This window comes from Bos indicus x Bos taurus, chromosome 25 (assembly GCF_003369695.1).
Source record: "Bos indicus x Bos taurus breed Angus x Brahman F1 hybrid chromosome 25, Bos_hybrid_MaternalHap_v2.0, whole genome shotgun sequence".
Classification (NCBI taxonomy): domain Eukaryota; kingdom Metazoa; phylum Chordata; class Mammalia; order Artiodactyla; family Bovidae; genus Bos; species Bos indicus x Bos taurus.
Window position 1 is genome coordinate 16,645,844 of NC_040100.1, and position 20,128 is coordinate 16,665,971.

General features: G+C 48.3%; 1 protein-coding gene across 1 annotated transcript; it reads left to right on the forward strand.

The window, feature by feature from the left end:
* The first annotated feature begins 453 nt into the window (after window positions 1-453).
* NFATC2IP (nuclear factor of activated T cells 2 interacting protein) lies at window positions 454-12,767 on the forward strand. Its single transcript, XM_027527265.1, has 8 exons — window positions 454-960; window positions 2,785-2,857; window positions 5,561-5,675; window positions 6,566-6,646; window positions 6,755-6,941; window positions 8,458-8,602; window positions 8,723-8,832; window positions 10,493-12,767. The coding sequence occupies exons 1-8, from the start codon at window positions 577-579 to the stop codon at window positions 10,649-10,651; spliced, it is 1,254 nt and encodes a 417-aa protein (XP_027383066.1). The 5' UTR covers window positions 454-576; the 3' UTR covers window positions 10,652-12,767.
* The last annotated feature ends 7,361 nt before the right edge of the window (window positions 12,768-20,128 follow it).

Below are 20,128 nucleotides of genomic sequence, written 5' to 3' on the forward strand. Positions count from 1 at the left end.
AGGAACGCTGTAGGAGGGAATTCGGAGAGTTGTATGGTACTGAAGTGTGGCTCCGGGTGTGTGTTGCGTGGATTCTGTACATGAGGAGGGGCGTATGCGAGGTCTCGGCGTGTAGTGTAATTACTGAGCCCACCTCGCAGTTGGGGGAAAGGGGAAGCGGATACCCATGAGATCCGCAGTGTCTAAAAGCTATTCCCAGCCCGATTTCCTCCACGCCAGCCTGAGGGTTTGCGGACTATAATTCCCAGGATACCTCGCCCTTCCATCAACCAGGAAAAAGACTCCATCCAGTGGGCGGGCCTTGTAGAAGGCCAGGCCAATGGGTGAGGCGGACCGAATCGAAACCTACGACGATTGTGCCGAGGTTGATTGGAATCTTTGGCGCCTTGGTTTCAGTGGTGAATGCGTGATGGGCGGGTCCAGCGACCAATGAAAAGGCGGAGAGGTGGAGCCAGAGGGCGTGGACGGAGAGAGGTGTTGACTAGCAGGCGGTTCGCCCAATGAAGGGCGGAATCCGCTGGAGGGGGCCAGGCCAGTCGACCAGAAGCTGGCGACTGTGGAGACCCGGTGCGTGCCATGGCGGAGCCGGTGAGGAGACCCGGTCGTCCCAGAGGCGGCGGCGGCGGCCGAAGGGCTCGGGGATCCCGGGGCGGCCGGAGCCGATGTCCTGGCGCCCAGCGATCCCCAGCTCGACACACCTTGGACTCGGGGCTCGTGGACTTGGTCAGCGACAGCGATGAGGATGTCTTGGAGGTTGCAACCGCGCGCGGCGCTGCGGCCGCGGCCGAGGTCCCGCTTCCCGAATCCCCCGTCCCGGCCGCGTCCCGGGACGACAGCGACAGTGACAGCGAAGGGGCGGACGCAGAGCCTGGTGGAGCCCCTCGGGTCTTGGTCAGGCGGCGGCGGCGGCTGCTGCTGGATCCTGGGGAGGCACCGGCGGTTCCAGTGTACTCGGAGAAGGTGCAGCCGGGTTCCCGGGACGGTTAGCGCGGAGGGACTGGGTTTAGGAGTGCTGAGGTAGGGTTCTAGGGTTGGTCTTGGGAGACGAAATGGAAGCAGGGGCTAGGGGCCTTGGAGGCAGAAAGATGCAAATTGGGGAGCTTGAAGGGGTTTGGAGTGTGCTTGGAGTTTGAGATTCCCAGGAGCTGGAGTGTCGGGGCGGGGGGTATAGGGAGCCTAAGAGGTTGAGATATCTGATGGTTAAGGGAAGAGCTGGAGGACCTAGGGCTGGGTGGGATTTGGGGCATGTTGGGTTTCTCGATGCTAAAGATTCAGGAAGATGGGGACTGGGGTCCATGAAAATTCAGAGAGGACTGGGGTCCCCACGAGGTATGGTGAGCGAGGGGCCTGAAATTGCCAAGGATTCTAAGACAGCAGGATGGCTAGCTCCTTTGTAAGAAAGGGAAATGAAACTTGCATCCTTAGAGTGCATTAGGGAAGGGTGCTCCTCATCAGAGTACTCCTGTGTTTTTTAAATTGAAGTGTAGTTGATGTACGATGTTGGATTAATTTCTGCTGTACAGCAAAGTGACTCACATATATGTTCAGTTCAGTTCAGTTGCTCAGTCGTGTCCGACTCTTTACGACCCCATGGACTACAGCACGCCAAGGCCTCCTTATCCATCACCAACTCCCGGAGTTTACTCAAACTCATGTACATTGAGTCGGTGATGCCATCCAACCGTCTCATCTTCTGTCTTCCCCTTCTCATCCTGCCTTCAATCTTTCCCAGCATCAGGGTCTTTTCAAATGAGTCCGCTCTTTGCATCATGTGGCCAAAGTATTGGAGCTTCGGCTTCAATCCTTCTAATGAATATTCAGGACTAATTTCCTTTAGGATGGACTGGTTGGATCTCTTTGCAGTCCAAGGGACTCTCAAGAGTCTTCTCCAACACCATGGTTCAAAAGCATCTATTCTTCAGCACTCAGCTTTCTTTATAGTCCAACTCTCACATCCATACATGACTACTGGAAAAACCATAGCCTTGACTAGATGGACCTTTGTTGGCAAAGTAATGTCTCTGCTTTTCAATATGCTGTCTAGGTTGGTCATAACTTTTCTTCCAAGGAGTAAGTGTCTTTTAATTTCATGGCTGCAATCACCATCTGCAGTGATTTTGGAGCCCCAAAAAATAAAATCAGCCACTGTTTCCACTGTTTCCCCATCTATTTGCCATGAAGTGATGGGACCAGATGCCATGATCTTAGTTTTCTGAATGTTGAGCTTTAAGCCAACTTTTTCACTCTCCTCTCTCACTTTAATCAAGAGGCTCTTTAGTTCTTCGTTTTCTGCCATAAGAGTGGTGTCATCTGCATATCTGAGGTTATGTTATATATATATATACATATTCTTTTCCATTATGGTTTATCCTAGGACATTGACACTGTGCTATACCGTAGGGCCTTGTTGTCCATCCATTCTGTATGTAATATGCATCTACTAACTCCAAACTCCCAGTCCATCTCTCAACCGCACCCCCCCCCCCCCAACTTCCCCCATCTCCCTGCTTGGCAACCGCAAGTCTGTTCTCTAAGTTTCTGCTTCCTAGATGAGTTCATTTATGTTATAGTTTAGATTCCACATACAAGTAATATCATATGGTAGAGTACTCCAATTTTGGATCCTGGTGAAGCTGAGCTCCTGCGTCCCTGTGGGAGAGTGGTAATATCTACATCCTCAGGGTGGGCTTGGGAGCTGGAGGAGGCTGAGCATGAGAGAATTGACCCCGGTTTTCTCTTTAAGTGTAAGGGAGCATTTGGTACTGATCTACTATTTCTTTGCAGGTGAAAAGCAGCCTCCACCTTATCCCAGATAACGTGTCCCTCCTGAAATTATGTCCCCCAGAGGCTGAAGAAGGTAAGGAGGGCTTCTAGGGAGAGTTGTCCAGCACTGGCCTCTCTGAGAAGACTTTCTGGAGTTTACATTCCTGTAGTTAGTTGTTTCCTGAAGCTAAAGGGGAGGACATGAAAGAGGTGACTTCTGCATCCTAGCCAGAAAAACCTCCAGTCCTGAAAGGAGCTGGCTTGTTAACCAGAAGACACAGAAAGTGTTGTCCAGACTCCTTCCCCCAGCTCTAATAAGCATCAGAATGTGCTAAATTTTTTTTGGCCACACTGTGTGGCTTGTGGGATCTTAGTTCTCTGAGCAGGAATTGAACCTGGACCCTCAGCAGTGAAAGCACTGGAGTCTTAGCCACTGGACCACCAGGGAAGTCTCTAATATACAGGTTTCCAGGTGTCATCCCCAGAGACTTTGATTGTATAACCTTGGGAGCAGTGGAAGGGAGAAGTGTTGAGAATTTGTAACATCTTTTTACATCTGTAGCAAGTTTCCTGGGAACACTCTGAGCCAACAGGGTGTTCTCTGAATCTTATCAGGGCTGCCCAGCCTTTGTCCTCCTGCAGTGATGTGATTTTTTGCAAACTGCTCAAGGGCAGTGAATAGAAATCAGGTCTGCTAGGGAAGAGATCCAGTGGGCAAATGCAGACCTTGGACTAAGACTTTTGTGCCACGAGGGAGTATGGCAGGGCGATGAAGAGCTGGTTTAGGAACCAGCTCTCCCCCTTAGTAGCTGTGTGACCTTGTGCAAGTTAATCTTTTAAGGCTTCAATTTCCTCATCAGCCAAATGGGGATAAATAATAGACCTGTGTCAAAGGATTCTGGTGGAAATTAATTAAAGAGAATATGTATTAATAGAAAGCCCTCCCCCCTTGGGCTACATATATGGTTTACATATATGGTACTTGGAACTATATACGTATGTGAAAGTCGCTCAGTCATGTCCGACTCTTTGCCACCCCATGCCACCCCACTCTTTGCAACTATACAGTCAATGGAATTCTCCAGGCCAGAATATTAGAGTCTGTAGCTGTTCCCTTTTCCAGGGATCTTCCCAACCCAGGGATCGAACCCAAGTCTCCCGCGTTGCAGGTGAATTCTTTACCAGCTGAGCCACTACCAGGGAAGCCCAATTAAAGAAAATATGTTTTAATAACATGTCCCCCCTCCCACCTTGGGCTGCATATAAGGTTTACATATATGGTATCTGGAACAGAGAAGTACCAAGGCACCTCTGTCCTCGCCACTCAAAATGCAGGGCCCAGGGACTTCCCTGGTGGTCCAGTGCTCGGAATTTCACCTTCCAATGCTGGGGGTGCAGGTTGAATCCCTGATCTGGGAGCTAAGATCCCGTATACCGTACATGGAAAAACCAAAGCGTAAAACAGAAGCGATATTGTATCAGATTCAGTAAAGACTTTAAAAATGGTCCATATAAAAACAATCTTGAGAAAAAAAAAATGTGGGCCCAGGAGTGTTGGGTATCTCCCGGGAGCTTGTTAGAAATGCAGAGTCTCAGGCCAGTGGCAGCTCCTAGGACAGGGTTTCTCACCCTTGGTGCTACCGGCTTTTGGACTGGATCCTTCTTTGTGTGGGGCTGTCCTATGCCCTGCGGGGTGTGGAGCAGCAGCCTGGCCTCCACCCAGCAGACGTCATCACCCTCCGCAACCCCTTCTTCCCCTTGCTGCGACAGCCAAAATTGTCTCCAGACATGGTCACATGTCCCGCAGGAGGCAGAATTGCCTCTGGTTGAGAACCACTGATCTAGGATTTATTACCATTGTTTTGTATTCATGGTATTTATTTATAAAAATAAATAACGATGGTTAACGATGATCTGGTGGCAGGCAAACGGAAAAGAGCTTCTGTGGTCTAGAATAATACCTGGTTTCCTTTTCTAAGACATTTAAGTGAAGATGAGTGATTTAAAGAAACATATCACGTAATACCGAGATATGGCAAAATACCACAACGACACTCACATGGATGACGTTTGAGAAGCCTGGACTTAGAGGGCCTGTACGTAACCTCTTTACCAAAGACGCTCCCCGCCCCCGCCCCAGACACGTCTTCTTTGTGCCCACCAAATTGAGTAGGGGCAGAAAACAAGAGAAATAGCTGGGGAAAAAAAATCATCCTTTGATAGCATTTGTTATAGTGTATGATTCATAACATATATAATGGTTTGTACATGTATAGTCAGTAGTACCTGTGTATTAAGTAAATACATGTTTTCCCGGTTGTGTGCTCAGGGTTTTTGATTTGTGAGGTGCAGGTGATCAAAATGAGAAGAGCACGCTGTAGTTGGGTGAGCCACTGCCTGTTGTCCACTCCTGGCCCTGTGTCATGCACTGGTGCGAGGTGTGGACACTTTCCTAATCTCACTGTCAGACTCCAGTTCATCCTTCTCTCTAAGGCGCCCCCTTCCTTTTTTTTGGCCACACGCATGTGGGATCTTAGTTCCCTGACCAGGGGTCAAACCCACGTCCCTGCATTGGAAGGCAGAGTCTTAACTGCACCACTGCAGTGCTGCTGGGGAAGCCCTCTAGGCTTTTCTCTTGATTCGTCCCCCCAAACCCTTCCCCAGTGGTCATGTGTGTCCGGGGCCCCCTAATCTCCTCCTTTTTCAGAACCTTCTGAAGCCCCTGCCTTGTCTCTCCTTGGTCTCCCACTGCCTTCTCTTGGCTAACCCTTTCCACTTCCTCCTCCCCTGTCCCCAGAGGCAGATGTGGAGGATGCCAGCAGTCCCCATGCAGTGGATTTCCCATGTCCCAGTTCCCCCTGGAAGAAGAAGCTGAGGAGTAAGGATGGAGAAGAGAAGAAAAAGATGTTACTGTGAGTGAGGCAAGAGTACTGGGGCCTCAGGAGCAGAACGGGAATTGGAAGGGTGGGCTGAGGCGGGCAGGACCCTTGGGTGGCTCCTGGAAGGGTAAGAAGTTTCCCAGAAGGCATCCTGAGGCTTGGATGAGGAATGAAACTCTTGGGAGAAGCAGTGAGTCCCACTGGAGGATGACAGCAGACCCTCCAGACTGGCCAGGAAGTGGAGGGGTTCCGCTTTGTGTCTAAGAAGGTAGTGATGTGGAGCTGAAGGGTGTGGCTCTGGAGGCTGCCCTGTGCTTCAGACCCTGTCTTTTGGCCATCCTCTCTCTCTGTTTTGGCTGCAAGGGGTCTTCATTGCAGTGTATATGCCTCTCTAGTTGTGGCATAAGGGCTTAGCTGCATGTGGGATCATAGTTCCCCAACCAGGGATTGAACTTGCGTCCCCTGTATTAGAAGGCAGATTTTTAACCACTGGGCCACCAGGGACTCCCTGGCCATCCTCTTTGTGCTTCAGTTTCCTCTTCTGTAAAATGGAGATAATAGTGGTACTTGGGTCAGAATTTTATGGTAAATGAAGAGTTAACCCTTAGCATATAGTAAGTGTTTGGTGTCATTTGGATTTTATCAGATATTCACCTGGAAAGCAACTTATCTTAAAAGTGAGGCTTTCTCCTCCCTCATATTTGGGCCATATAAGTATAAAAATCATGACTCAGGTTTTCCCTGTCCTCCACCCCTCACCCCCTACCCACCCCAGTCTTCAAATAAGACGGATGTCACCAGAAGTGCTCCGTATTGATCCTCCTGGTCCCCGTCTGGTGCCCAGGGGCCCCCTGGAAGGAGAGCTGTGGGTGAGGCTGGGGTCTCATCTCTTTCCCTATTCTGTCCCTCTCTTCTGTCTGCAGGGATCAGGACACCTCGCCTTTGCCCTCACCTCTGCCACGTACCAAAAGCAGGAAGCATACTCAGGCACTCCGGAAGTTAAGGTACCAAGGGCAGGGGTGGGCAGTGTGCTCTGCTCTGGGCTAGATTGGAGAAGGGACGGTCGGGAGGGGGCCCACCCTGACTGACGCACAGTCCTTTCTGCACCTCAGGGAGGTGAACAAGCGTCTCCAAGATCTCCGTTCCTGCCTGAGTCCCAAGCAATCCCAAGGCCAAGACCACCTGAGCCAAGAGGATGAGGTGGTCCTAGTGGAGGGGCCCAGTCTCCCAGAGAACTCTCGACTCCTGCCACTCAAAATCCGGTGCCGAGCTGACCTGGTCAGGTTGCCCATCAGAATGGTAAATGCCTGAAGGGTCTGGGAGCAGGGTTCCAGGAGCTGCCCATGGAGAGACTAGTGTCTTCCTTTGCCCATCTTGCTGTCTGGAGCTGCCCAGCACGCTTTCAGCCCTCTGCGCCTTTGCACTCACTGTCCCCTTTGTCCAGATCTTTTCCTCCCTCTGCCCTCTCTATCTGGCAAAGTGAAAGTGAAGTTGCTCAGTCGTGTCTGACTCTTTGTGACCCGTGGACTGTAGCCCACATAGTTCCTCTGTCCATGGGATTCTCCAGGCAAGAATACTGGAGTGGGTTGCCATTTCCTTCTCCAGGGGAGGGCCATCCCTCCCTCCTTCCTTCCCTTGGACCCTGTACTGCCCTCCTGTGCTTGTTCTTAGGGCTTCAGACACCCAGGGGTCACTTGGTCATTCCAAGCTCCCCTAGCTTCCTGGTGATGACTACTATTATAGGGATGACCCCCATTCCAAAAGAAGAACAGAAATGACTACTTACTGAGTAGTAACAGTGTATCAGACAAGCAGCTAAGCCAAAACTTGCCAACTAGCAGCCCATGGCCTTATCAACAGTGCATCATCTTCTTTATTTTTTCTGTCCATGCCATCTGGCATGTGAGATATTAGTTCCCCAACCAGGGACTGAACCTGTGCCCTCTGCATCGGGAGCGGGGAATCTTAACCACTGGACCACCAGGGAAGTTCCATGCATCTTCTTTCAAGCTGTACGGTGATTTTAAAACCAAATAGTTCATTTCCAACCTTTGCAATGGGTGATTGGGTACTGAGGTCCAGATTTCTGGCTTCTCTTAAATAGGAAGATGCAGTTCAGTTCAGTTCAGTTCAGTCGCTCAGTCGTGTCTGACTCTTTGCGACCCCATGAATCGCAGCACGCTAGGCCTCCCTGTCTATCACCAACTTCCGGAGTTCACTCAGACTCACGTCCATCGAGTCAGTAATGCCATCCAGCCATCTCATCCTCTGTCGTCCCCTTCTCCTTCTGTCCCCAATCCCTCCCAGCATCAGAGTCTTTTCCAATGAGTCAACTCTTCGCATGAGATGGCCAAAGTACTGGAGTTTCAGCTTTAGCATCATTCCTTCCAAAGAAAATCCCAGGGCTGATCTTCGGAATGGACTGGTTGCATCTCCTTGCAGTCCAAGGGACTCTCAAGAGTCTTCTCCAACACCACAGTTCAAAAGCATCAGTACCTGGCCCATATTCCCAGCTGGTACCAATTAGCCAGAGCTGCGGAACAGCTGCCCAGGCTTAGATGGGGCATATCCAGTTCTGGTTGGCCACAACCCCCACCACTCCCTTTTTTCCCCTCCTAACTCATGGCTGCTTTGTGTCTGTGTCACTTGCCTGAACCCCTTATTGACATGATTTTATTTTGTGCCTTTCCAGGTAAATGTGATGGAACTCACTGCTGAGGAATTCAGCAAGTAGTTAAGGCCAGAAATTGGGGGATGGGGATGGGGAAGCAAGTCAAGGCAGGAAGGCGTCCTTTACTTTCTGTCCCCCTCCTAGTCGGAGCCCCTTAAGAGCGTGGTGGACCACATGGCCGCCCGCCTTGGGGTGTCCCCAAGCAGGATCCTCTTGCTGTTGGGAGAGACCGAGCTGTCCCCTACCGCCACCCCCAGGGCCCTAAAGCTTGGCGTGGCTGACATCATTGGTGAGAGGAACGAAGCCTGAGGAGGATTTTGCCACAGGGAGGGGATGTGGGGAGAGGCCCAGAGGGGGCCTGGCTTCCAACCCTTGTTTAGGCCTGGCTTCCCTATCCTGCCTGCCACAGACTGTGTGGTTCTAGCAAGTTCTCCGGAGGCTGCAGAGACGTCGCCACTGCTCCAACTTCGGGTCCAGGGAAAAGAGAAGCACCAGACGCTGGAAGTCTCGCTGCCTCCCGTGAGTGGGGGAGCCAGCTGGCCACGCCCCTTGCCCTGTGCTCTGCAGTCTCCCTTCAGTGGGTGGAGGATGGAGTCCCTGCCCTCTGTGGTCTTGGGTCCCTGCCCATCCTAGAGAGTGTATGACGTTCAGTGTTTAGGTTCCCTCCCTCTTCTGGGAAGCTGGCTCTGGTCTCCTAACTCCTCCTGGTTAAAGTGGAAATCACCCTTGAATAGTAACCAGTAAGACCGATCAAATGTACCATAGAAGTGACAGTCCCTGTGCTAAGGCTAATTATTTCACATTCAGGATATTATTGAAATTCACAGCAGTCTTGTATGAGAAAGCACTGTTGCTACCCTCATTTAACAGATAGAAACCAACATCTGTAGAGGTGGAATGACTTGCTGTATTTGTTTCTGAGAGCTGCTGTAACAAACCACTACAGGCTGGGTGGCTTAAAACAACAGAAATGTGTTCTCTCCCAGTTCTGGAGGCTGCAAGTTTGAAATCAAGTTGTCAGCAGGTTCACGCTCCCTCGGAGCCTCTGGGTCCATGCTTCCTCCTACCTTCTGCGGGTGGCCAGCAGTCCTTGACTTGCAGCTGCCTCCCGCCTCTTTTGTCATAGGAAGTTCTCCCTGTGTATCTCTGTATGTATCTGTTTTCCCGTCTTACAAGAACACTAGTCCTGTCACCTTAGTGCACAGTGTAATCAACCATGACCTCATTTTTTTTTAATGTGTATTTATTTATTGAGCTGCACTGGGTCTTAGTTGTTGCAGCGTGCAGAATCTTCAGTTGCAACATGTAGCATCCAGTTTCCTGACCCGGGATTGAACCTGGGCCCCCTGTGTTGGGAGGTGGAGTCTTAGCAGTGGGACCACAGGGCAGTCCCAGCCTCATCTTATCTTGATCATATCTTCCAAATGAGGTCACATGCACATTTCTTAAGGGTCAGGAGCACACGGTATGTTTTTGGGGGACACAGTCAATCCACTGTTGTTGTTGTTCAGTCACTAAGTTGTGTCCCCATCTTTGGGACCCCATGGACTGCAGCACACCAGGCTTCCCTGTCCTTCACTATCTCCTGGAGTTTGCTCAAACCCATGTCCATTGAGTCGGTGACGCCATCCAACCATCTCATCCTCTGTTGTCCCCTTCTCCTCCTGCCCTGAATCTTTCCCAGCATCAGGGTCTTTTCCAATGAGTTGGCTCTTCTCATCAGGTGGCCAAAGTATTAGAGCTTCAGCTTCAGTCCTTCTAATGAATATTCAGGGTTGATTTCCTTTAGGATTGACCTTCTTGCTGTCCAAGGGACTCTCAAACCCATAGCACTTGGCTAAGCTTACACATCTAGTTTAATAAGGGCACCTGGCCCCCAGCTTGGGTCATGCTCACTCCAGAGCCTGGCTGGCTTCCTCCTTGTGCATCATGCCTCCATGTTAGGTGTGGAGACCAGCTTTGGAGAATGTATCCGACCCAGAGCCAGCATCCCAGCCCTGGGCTCCATGGCCCAGCTCCCTAGAGAAAGGAACCAGCTACTGCTGGCTTCTTCGTCCACTTGTATCCCCCTCTGTGGGCTCCAACTTGACATGTCCCAAGCTCTCTGTCTGTCCCTACAAGTTTTCCTCAGTCTCTCTTTTCAGATTCTTACGTCCATGTTTTTTTCTTCTCCGCCCAGGATTCTCCTCTCAAGACCCTCATGTCCCGCTACGAGGAGGCTATGGGACTCTCCGGCCACAAGCTCTCCTTCTTTTTTGATGGGACGAAGCTTTCAGGCAAGGAGCTGCCGGCTGACCTGGGAATGGAATCTGGGGACCTCATCGAGGTCTGGGGCTGAAACCCCACTCCCTGTTTGGAGGCCCAGCCTGGACTTGGGGAGAATGGGCTGCCCCATTTTGGCCCGTAAGGGCTTGCTAGCTGCAGCTGAGTTAGAACTCATCTTCAAGCTGAAGCAAAATCCAGGAGTGATCTTTGACTCCCTCTCCTTTGACCCCAGTTTCAAGCCGTTAGCTACCTGGTTTAATTGTATGATGGTCTTTGCTGCCTTAGGTGGACTGTGGCTCCATCCACAGGGTGTGCTGAATTTTACGGCCCTCTGGGACATGGAGAAGGTATCCCCTCACCTTCACTAGTCCACCATCACTCACTGAAATGTCTCTTATATGAAACTTCTCATACTGAAAGAGTGAGTTGAAATTAGTAAGGGTTGGAAGGGGACTCCAGGCCTCAGAATTCTGCCACATCCAGGACCAGCCGTGGCCTCAGGGTCATCGGGGGATGGAGGTGAAGTTGACTTGAACCAAGGTGTGGTTCCTCTGCCCAGCCGGAAACTAGATGATGAGCCTCACAAATGCAATAGCTTCACCAGAGGCAAACAGTGGGTTATTATTTTGAAGAGTACAGTAGATTCTCAGGCTTGGGTGTCTTCCTCACCCTAGGACCCTTTTGAGCCACCTTCCTGATGCACACGTGTTGTTTAAAGCATAATTGAGCACCTTGAACCTTTTGGTTTTGATCTCAGGATCGCAGTCCACACAGGGTTTATGGCTTTTTCCCTTCATGTCATCCTCTCCTGTAAGCATCCGTTCTAGTGTGTTGACTCCATGTCTTTGAATATGAATGTTTCCTTGAACATGCTCTGCTGTCTGTGTGCATATACTTTGCCCACATGTAATATAATCCCGTTGATCTTGCCCTGCTGCTTTTCTCACTCAACATGGGTTGCTTAGGCTACATCAGCTTTATTTCTTTGAGCTGCTCCAAGATATTCCATGGTGGGTGTTAAGTGCATTTTTTTTAGACATTTGCTAAGTGGTAGACACCTGGGTTACCTGCAACTCCTCGGCCCACAGGCAAGGCCATGGTCATGGTGAACATCTTTTTCTATGTCTCCTTCCATACTTATGTAAAGTTCTCCAGCAGAGGTACCCAGGATGGAATTATGCATCAGACAGATTAATTTCTCTATTGTTTTTTTAGAATGGTCTTTGACTCTCCCACTTAAAGCTTCCTATTTCTGCTCATCCCCACCAGCATTTATTACTGCCCAACTTTCTAACTTTTGCCAGTCTCTTGGGTAGAAAGTGGTGCCCTGTTTTAATGTACATTCATCTGGTCACCAGTAATTTGAGGAATTTCTTCATTTTCCTGTCAGCCTTTCTGGTGCCCCTTTTTGTGAATTGCTAATTTATCTTTGTTCCTTTTCTCATGGGGGCTTCTTACCATTTTTTTTTTTGTTTACTCTCAAAAGTTCCTCCTATATTCCTGGGAAGTTGGAAAAACTCTGAAGATGGCACTTGTGTTTGTATAACCAGGGGTGTCCTTCACTGAACAGACATTCTTAATTTTAATGTAGGTTAATTAGCTATTTTGTTATATCATTTGTTGCTTTTTGATTTCTTATTTAAAAATAGTTAACAATACTTTGCAGTTTCTTCTATTAGTTTTATTGGCTTTTCTTTCACATCTAGGCCACTAAATATTGGGCTGAAGTCCAGCCAGTACATGCTGGTGTGTGTACTGGCTGACATCTGCCCTGCGTGGTCAAATATTTGTTTTCATTGCTTGATGCCAGGCTGAAATGTTGAATAGTACTTTTAAACTATTTAAAATTCACCTTTGTCTATGAGATCCAAGTTTTAGTTTCACTGTATAATGAGCCAGTTTTCTCTGCCATCTACTAATAAAGCCATGAATTTTCCACCTGATATGTGGTATGATTTTGGCAAAAGCACATCACTCTCTTTAAAAAGTTTTTTTCTTGTTGTTGGAATGTAGCATTCGTTTGAACTTATAATGTGGGAAATATAGAAAGAAAATTTTTAATATTTAAATAATCCATGATATGGTATAGCTCATTTTTTTCAGGTAAGATATATCCATTAATAAGTCTGAATACATTAAAATGATATGTTCAGTGTCAACAGAATAAACAGGAATACATTAAACTTGTATATATTTGAGGATTTCTGTCTCTGCCTCCCCATGTGACCCACCGCCCCCATGAATCCCGTGGCTGAGACCATCAGTTGGCCCCTCACATCTGTTCTTCAGAAGCCCCGGTTTTTGGCAGAGCACAGAGTGTTCAGGGTGAAGACAGTGCCTGCCAGCCTCCACTGTAGCCCTAGTGTGGCCAAATGCCAATACAGGGAAATGGGGTTTGACTTCCAGGATCAGTCCTAAGTGGGCAGCATGTGCCCTTCTCTTTGGCTTTTTTCAAGCTGCTGACTGGAGGTGGAGCATCCCCGTGGACACCTGGTGACCCTGGGGAAGGAAGCCACGCAGGGCAAGACGAGGAGAGAAGGCACCTGGGTCTCAACTTCCATACAGTATCTAACTAGCCCCGCACCACTGACCTCTGGATTTGGCAGGAAGGGGAACTTCCTGTCTTATTTAAATCACTGCTATTGGATGGGAATTCTCTGGCAATCCAGTGGTTAGGACCCCGCACTTTCACTCCTGGAACCCGGGTTTGATCCCTGGTTGGGGAACTAAGATCCTACAAGCCATGTGGCAAGACAGAAAAAAAAAAACCAAAAACCTACTTTTGGAGGATTTCTGTCATTTGTAAGCAAACCCCATCCTAGCCCAGGATGGTGCTATTACAAGCAGTGCTGTAGTGACCCTGAGTGGGATTTCCTCAGGTTTATATCCAAGGATGGAATCACAGATCCTCAAATGTGCACCTACCCATTTTCACTTGAGTACAAGTGGCTGGACCTCTTTATGATAAATGCATTAGCAGATACTAGAAGGTTCCAGTTTCTTCTTTTCTTTCTCAGCACTTCATCTGGGGAGGATTCAGGAAAGATTCCGCATTGTAAAAGGATTTGCAGTTCTCTGATGAGAGTGATTATTCATCCTTCTAATCAAACAGATTGATCACCTGTCAGGACATCTTTCTACCATTCTCCCGATGAGAAACTTCACAACTTGAAGGAGCCCTAATCTGGTAGCACGTACCAAGCTCAGCACTTTTCCTAATCACATTCATCCTCAGGGAGATCCTGGGAGGTAGGTGTGATACTTCCCACTTTACAGAAGAGAAATAGAAGCTTGGATGAAATAACCTGTCCCTGGCCACATAGCCACAGAATGCAGAGCAAGAAGGAAAACCAGGTGGGCCTGCTGATGACTCAGTTAAGGAGCTGTGTGCTTTTCACACTTGAGTGTGCACACAGATCAGGTGGGGAGCTTGTCATGATGGAGATGGGGGACCCACAGTTTGGGGCGGGGCCTGAAATGCTGCATTTCTGGTTTAAAATTATTTATTTTTGGCTGTTCTGGGTCTTCCTTGCTGCATGCCACCTTCTCTAGTTGTGAGCGGGGGCTACTTTTTGTTGGCAGTGCTTGGGCTTCTTATTGTGGTGGCTTCTCTTGTGGAGCCACGGGCTCTAGGTGCGTGGGCTTAGTTGCCCTGTGGCATGTGGGATCATCCTAGACCAGGGATTGAATGCGTGTCCCCGGCAGTGGCAGGCGTATTCTTAACCACTGGACCACCGGAGAGGTCTGCTGCTGCATGTCTAACAATGCTCCCAGATGCTGCCACACTGCTGAGTGGCAAGATGCCATTTTCCTTTTTTGTTAGAGCTTCACATTTTTAAGGTGACCTGGTGGCTCAGACAGTTAAGAATCTTTCTGCAATGCAAGAGACTTGGGTTCAATCCCTGAATTGGGAGGACCCCCTGGAGAAGGGAATGGCAACCCACTCCAGTGTTCAAAATCCCATGAACAGAGGAGCCTGGCAGGTTACAGTCCATGGGGTTGCAAAGAGTCAGGACTGAGTGACTAACCCTTTCACTTTCACAACTTTAAAGCTTCCCATGACCCCATCCTTTCCATTCCCTCCATAAACCCCCCCCGCCCAGGACTGGTCATGTTCTCCTGTGTGTGTCCCACCTTAGCCTGGACCAAGGATCTAGCTCAAAACTCCCAAGCTGTCTTCCTTGGTCTGTGTCTTTCATCCCTACTAGACTGTAAGTTCCTTGAAAAAAATACTGTATCTTGTTTTTCCCAAAGATTCCCTAGCTCTGAGTCTGACACATGCTGCTGCTGCTAAGTCACCTCAGTTGTGTCCGACTCTGTGCGACCCCATAGATGGCAGCCCACCAGGCTCCCCCATCCCTGGGATTCTCCAGGCAAGAACACTGGAGTGGGTTGCCATTTCCTTCCCCAATGCATGAAAGTGAAAAGTAAAAGTGAAGTCGCTCAGTCATGTCCGACTCTCAGCGACCCCATGGACTGCAGTCTTCCAGGCTCCTCCATCCATGGGATTTTCCAGGCAAGAGTACTGGAGTGGGGTGCCATTGCCTTCTCTGGTGTCTGACACATAGTAGTTAACCTAACAAATGTCTGTTGAATAAATAAATAAATCCTTCGTCTCAAAGAATCCCATTACCATCCATGAGCTCCAAACCTAAGTCCAACTCTTTTTTTTTGGCTATCGGAGAAGGCAATGGCACCCACTCCAGTACTCTTGCCTGGAAAATCACATGGATGGAGGGGCCTGGTGGGCTGCAGTCCATGGGGTCGCTAAGAGTCGGACACGACTGAGCGACTTCACTTTCACTTTTCACTTTCCTGCATTGGAGAAGGAAATGGCAACCCACTCCAGTGTTCTTGCCTGGAGAATCCCAGGGACAGGGGAGCCTGGTGGGCTGCCGTCTATGGGATCGCACAGAGTCGGACATGACTGAAGTGACTTAGCAGCAGCAGCAACACAGTATGTGGGATTTTAGTTCCCTTGACTAGGGATTTAATCCAGCCCCCACTGCAGTGGAAGCATAGAGTCCTAGGAATTTTAACCACTGGACTGCCAAGGAATTCCCTAAGTTTTGTTCTTTTTTTTTTCAAGATTAAAAAAAAAAAATATGGACCATTTAAAAAGTCTTTATATTGAATTTGTTACAATATCGTTTCTGTTTTATGTTTTGGTTTTTTTGGCCACAAGGCATGTGGGATCTTAGCTCCCCAACCAGGGATTGAACCCCAACTCCCTGCATTGTAAAGTCTTAACCACTGGACTGCCAGGGAAGTCCCTCTAAGTTTCATTCTTGATACCTCTTTCATGGAGCCACACTCAGACGGTAAAGAATCTGCCTGCAGTGCAGGAGACCGGGTTTGATCCCTGGGTCAGGAAGATCCCCTGGAAAAGGGAATAGCTACCCACTCTAGTATTCTTGCCTGGAGAACACCATGGACAGAGGAGCCTGGTGGGCTATGTACAGTCCATGGGGTCTCAAAGAGTTGGATACGACTGAGCAACTAACACACACCTCTTTCATTCCCATATCTTCTCCATCACCAAATCAACTGCCCCAAAGCAGTTCACTTCCCTGCCTCTGTCCCATCCTGTTACAGGTCATCACAGCCTGCAACCTAGTGCCACGGGTTGCTGCATCTCTGAACCCTTCCCATACAGCCAGAGTGATTTTCTCAAATGCAAATTGGACTCGAAGGAAATCCTTAAACACGGCCCAGGCCTGCCCAGCCTGCTCCCCGCCTACTCCCAAGCCAGTCTCCCACTCTCACTGCTCTCCACACTGCCCTTTCAGATCCTTGTGCTCCTTGTGCTTCCTTTTGTGACAGGGCCTTTGCACATGCTCTTCTGCTGCCTGACTCCTCCCCAACAACTGAGGTTTTATTCAGGAGCTTACTGAGAAACTGCTCCAAAGAGCTAGCAGGCAAGGCCAATTTACATGTATATATTTTGGTCAGGAAATACAAGCTGTCAGTATACTTTTTGGTAAAAGATTACTGACAGTCACAAAGAACAGATTTCTCGGGGACTTCCCTGGCGGTCCAGCAGTTGGGACTCCATGCTTCCACTGCAGGGGGCACGGGTTTGATCCCTGGTCAGGGAACTAAGATCGCGCACGCCCCAAGGTGTGGTCCCAAACAAACAAAAACAGAAAACAAGAACAACAAAAAACAGAACAGTTTTCTCAAATTAATGATTATAGTACTTTTCTATGTACGGGAAGATGCACCCATCAGGGTTCATTAAAACTCTTCTTGAAATGAGTATTAACTACCTAACAGCCTGTTAATTCCAATCCCAGAGCATCCTATTATCCTTAACTTCCTCTGTCTGGAGCACAAAGTGCTTCACCTGATTATCAACTTAATCTCTTCGTCTGAACACCACGTGTGCTGTTGGTCAGCAGCTGCGGCAGGTTAATCTTTGTACGATGTTGAGATGCTTCTTTTTTTTTTTTAACTTTTTCCCAGCTGCAGTAGGTCTTCAGAGTGGCCCACGGACTTTTCTCTAGTTGAGGCACACGGGGACTTCTTGTGTTGTGGAGCATGGGCTCTAGGCTCGAAAAGTGAAATCAAAGTGTTAGACCTTCAGTGGTATCTGATTCTTTGTAACCCCATGGACTGTAGCCCATCAGACTCCTCTGTCCATGGGATTTTTCAGGCAAGAATACTGGAATGGGTTGCCATTTCTTTCTCCAGGAGATCTTCCTGACTCAGGGATTGAACCCAGCTCTCCCACATTGCAGCCAGATTTGTTACTGTCTGAGCCACCAGGGAAGACCAGGCTTGAGGGCTAAGTGCTCTTATTTTGTTTGCAGAGCTCAAGGACCACTTCCTCAGAGAGGCTATCAAACTTCCCTGACCAGGTCAAATGCCCCTGATATCAGGTCCTTATAACACCATATGCCAGACTTCTTTTTTTGTGACACTTGTCATAGATGAACTTTTTTTCCCAAAAAATTCCACATGTACTTATATTTCACAAACCACAATTTCCAGAGCAAAAAGTTGGGCTCCAGTTGAAACCAATAGACCTGTATGGTTTCATACAGTATTTATTTATCTGACCTTAAAGGAATTTTAATCTTATTTATCTGACCTTAAAGGAATTTTAATTGTGACATCCATAAAATTAAAGGACACCTGGAGAAACTCACTGGCAGTCCAGTGATTAGGACTCCTCACTTCCACTGCAGGGCATGGGTTCAACCTCTGGTTGGAGAACTAATATACCCCATGGCCAAAAATAAAATAAAAGGTACCTGTACTTGGTGAAGAATCAAATATTTTTCCCATTTGCCAGAACCAATTAGCATCAAAATATTTGTCTTTATAACCAGAAAGTTTTATTTGCATTCATGTCCAGAGGTGCTTAATGGAATTTAATTTACATGCCTAAGCGTTTACTTATTTTAAACCTACAGTTCAACGAGTGTTAACTTCCTGGGTAGCTAAGTGGTAGAGAATCCACCTGCAATGCAGGAGACTCTGGTTCAATCCCTGGGTCAGGAAGATCCCCTGGAGAAGCCTCAGTATTCTTGCCTGGGAAATCCCATGGACAAAGGAGCCTGGCTGGCTGTGGTTCATGGGGTCACTAAACAGTCGGAAACAACTTAGCAACTAAACGACAACACTAGTTTTACTTAGAGTGTATGTTTATTAACTGTAGCTTGGCGATTTGGGGTGAGCAGATGCTTAAGAACCAAGCTGTTTTGGTGCCAGGGCTCTGTTGTGTTCAAGTCCCCTTGGGGCTAGGAGCCTCCTTGTTGTTCAGTCACTGAGCCATGTCTGACACTTTTTGACCCCATGGACTGCAGCACGTCACGCTTCCCTGTCCTTCACTATCTCCCAGAGTTTGCTCAAACTCATGCCCATTGAGTTGATGATGCCATCCAACTGTCTCATCCTCTGTTGCCACCTTCTCCTCCTTCCCTCAATCTTTTCCAGCATCAGGGTCTTTTCCAATGAGTCAGCTCTTTGCATCAGGTGGCCAAAGTATTGCAGCTTCAGCTTCAGCATCAGTTCTTCCAATGATTATTTAAGGTTGATTTCCTTTAGGATTGACTGCTTTTATCTCCTTGCTGTCCAAGGGACTCTCAAGAGTCTTCTCCAACACTAATTGGAAAGCAGTCTCCTTAGTTCAGTTCAGTTCAGTCACTCGGTCATGTCTGACTCTTTGTGACCCCGTGAATTGTAGCACACCAGGCCTCCCTGTCCATCAACAACTCCCGGAGTTCACTCAGACTCATGTCCATCGAGTCGGTGATGCCATCCAGCCATCTCATCCTCTGTTGTCCCCTTCTCCTCCTGCCCCCAATCCCTCCCAGCATCAGAGTCTTTTCCAATGAGTCAACTCTTTGCATGAGGTGGCCAAAGTATTGGAGTTTCAGCTTTAGCATCTGTCCTTCCAATGAACACCCAGGACTGATCTCCTTTAGAATGGACTGGTTGGATCTCCTTGCAGTCCAAGGGACTCTCAAGAGTCTTCTCCAACACCACAGTTCAAAAGCATCAATTCTTCAGTGCTCAGCTTTCTTCACAGTCCAACTCTCACATCCATACATGACCACTGGAAAAACCATAGCCTTGACTAGACGGACCTTTGTTGGCAAAATAATGTCTCTGCTTTTGAATATGCTATCTAGGTTGGTCATAACTTTCCTTCCAAGGAGTAAGCATCTTTTAATTTCATGGCTGCAGTCACCATCTGCAGTGATTTTGGAGCCCCCAAAAATAAAGTCTGACACTGTTTCCACTGTTTCCCCATCTATTTGCCATGAAGTGATGGGACCAGATGCCATGATCTTCGTTTTCTGAATGCTGAGCTTTAAGCCAACTTTTTCACTCTCTTCTTTCACTTTCATCAAGAAGCTTTTTAGTTCCTCTTCACTTTCTGCCATAAGGGTGGTGTCATCTGCATATCTGAGGTTATTGATATTTCTCCCAGCAATCTTGATTCCAGCTTGTGCTTCTTCCAGTCCAGCGTTTCTCATGATGTACTCTGCATATAAGTTAAATAAGCAGGGTGACAGTATACAGCCTTGACGTACTCCTTTCCCGATTTGGAACCAGTCTTTTGTTCCATGTCCAGTTCTAACTGTTGCTTCCTGACCTGCATATAGGTTTCTCAAGAGGCAGGTCAGGTGGTCTGGTATTCCCATCTCTTTCAGAATTTTCCACAGTTATTGTGATCCACACAGTCAAAGGCTTTGGCATAGTCAATAAAGCAGAAATAGATGTTTTTCTGGAACTCTCTTGCTTTTTCCATGATCCAGCGGATGTTGGCAATTTGATCTCTGGTTCCTCTGCCTTTTCTAAAACCAGCTTGAACATCTGGAAGTTCACGGTTCACATATTGCTGAAGCCTGGCCTGGAGAATTTTGAGCATTACTTTACTAGCGTGTGAGATGAGTGCAGTTGTGCAGTACTTTGAGCATTCTTTGGCATTGCCTTTCTTTGGGATTGGAATGAAAACTGACCTTTTCCAGTCCTGTGGCCACTGCTGAGTTTTCCAAATTTGCTGGCATATTGAGTGAGCACTTTCACAGCATCATCT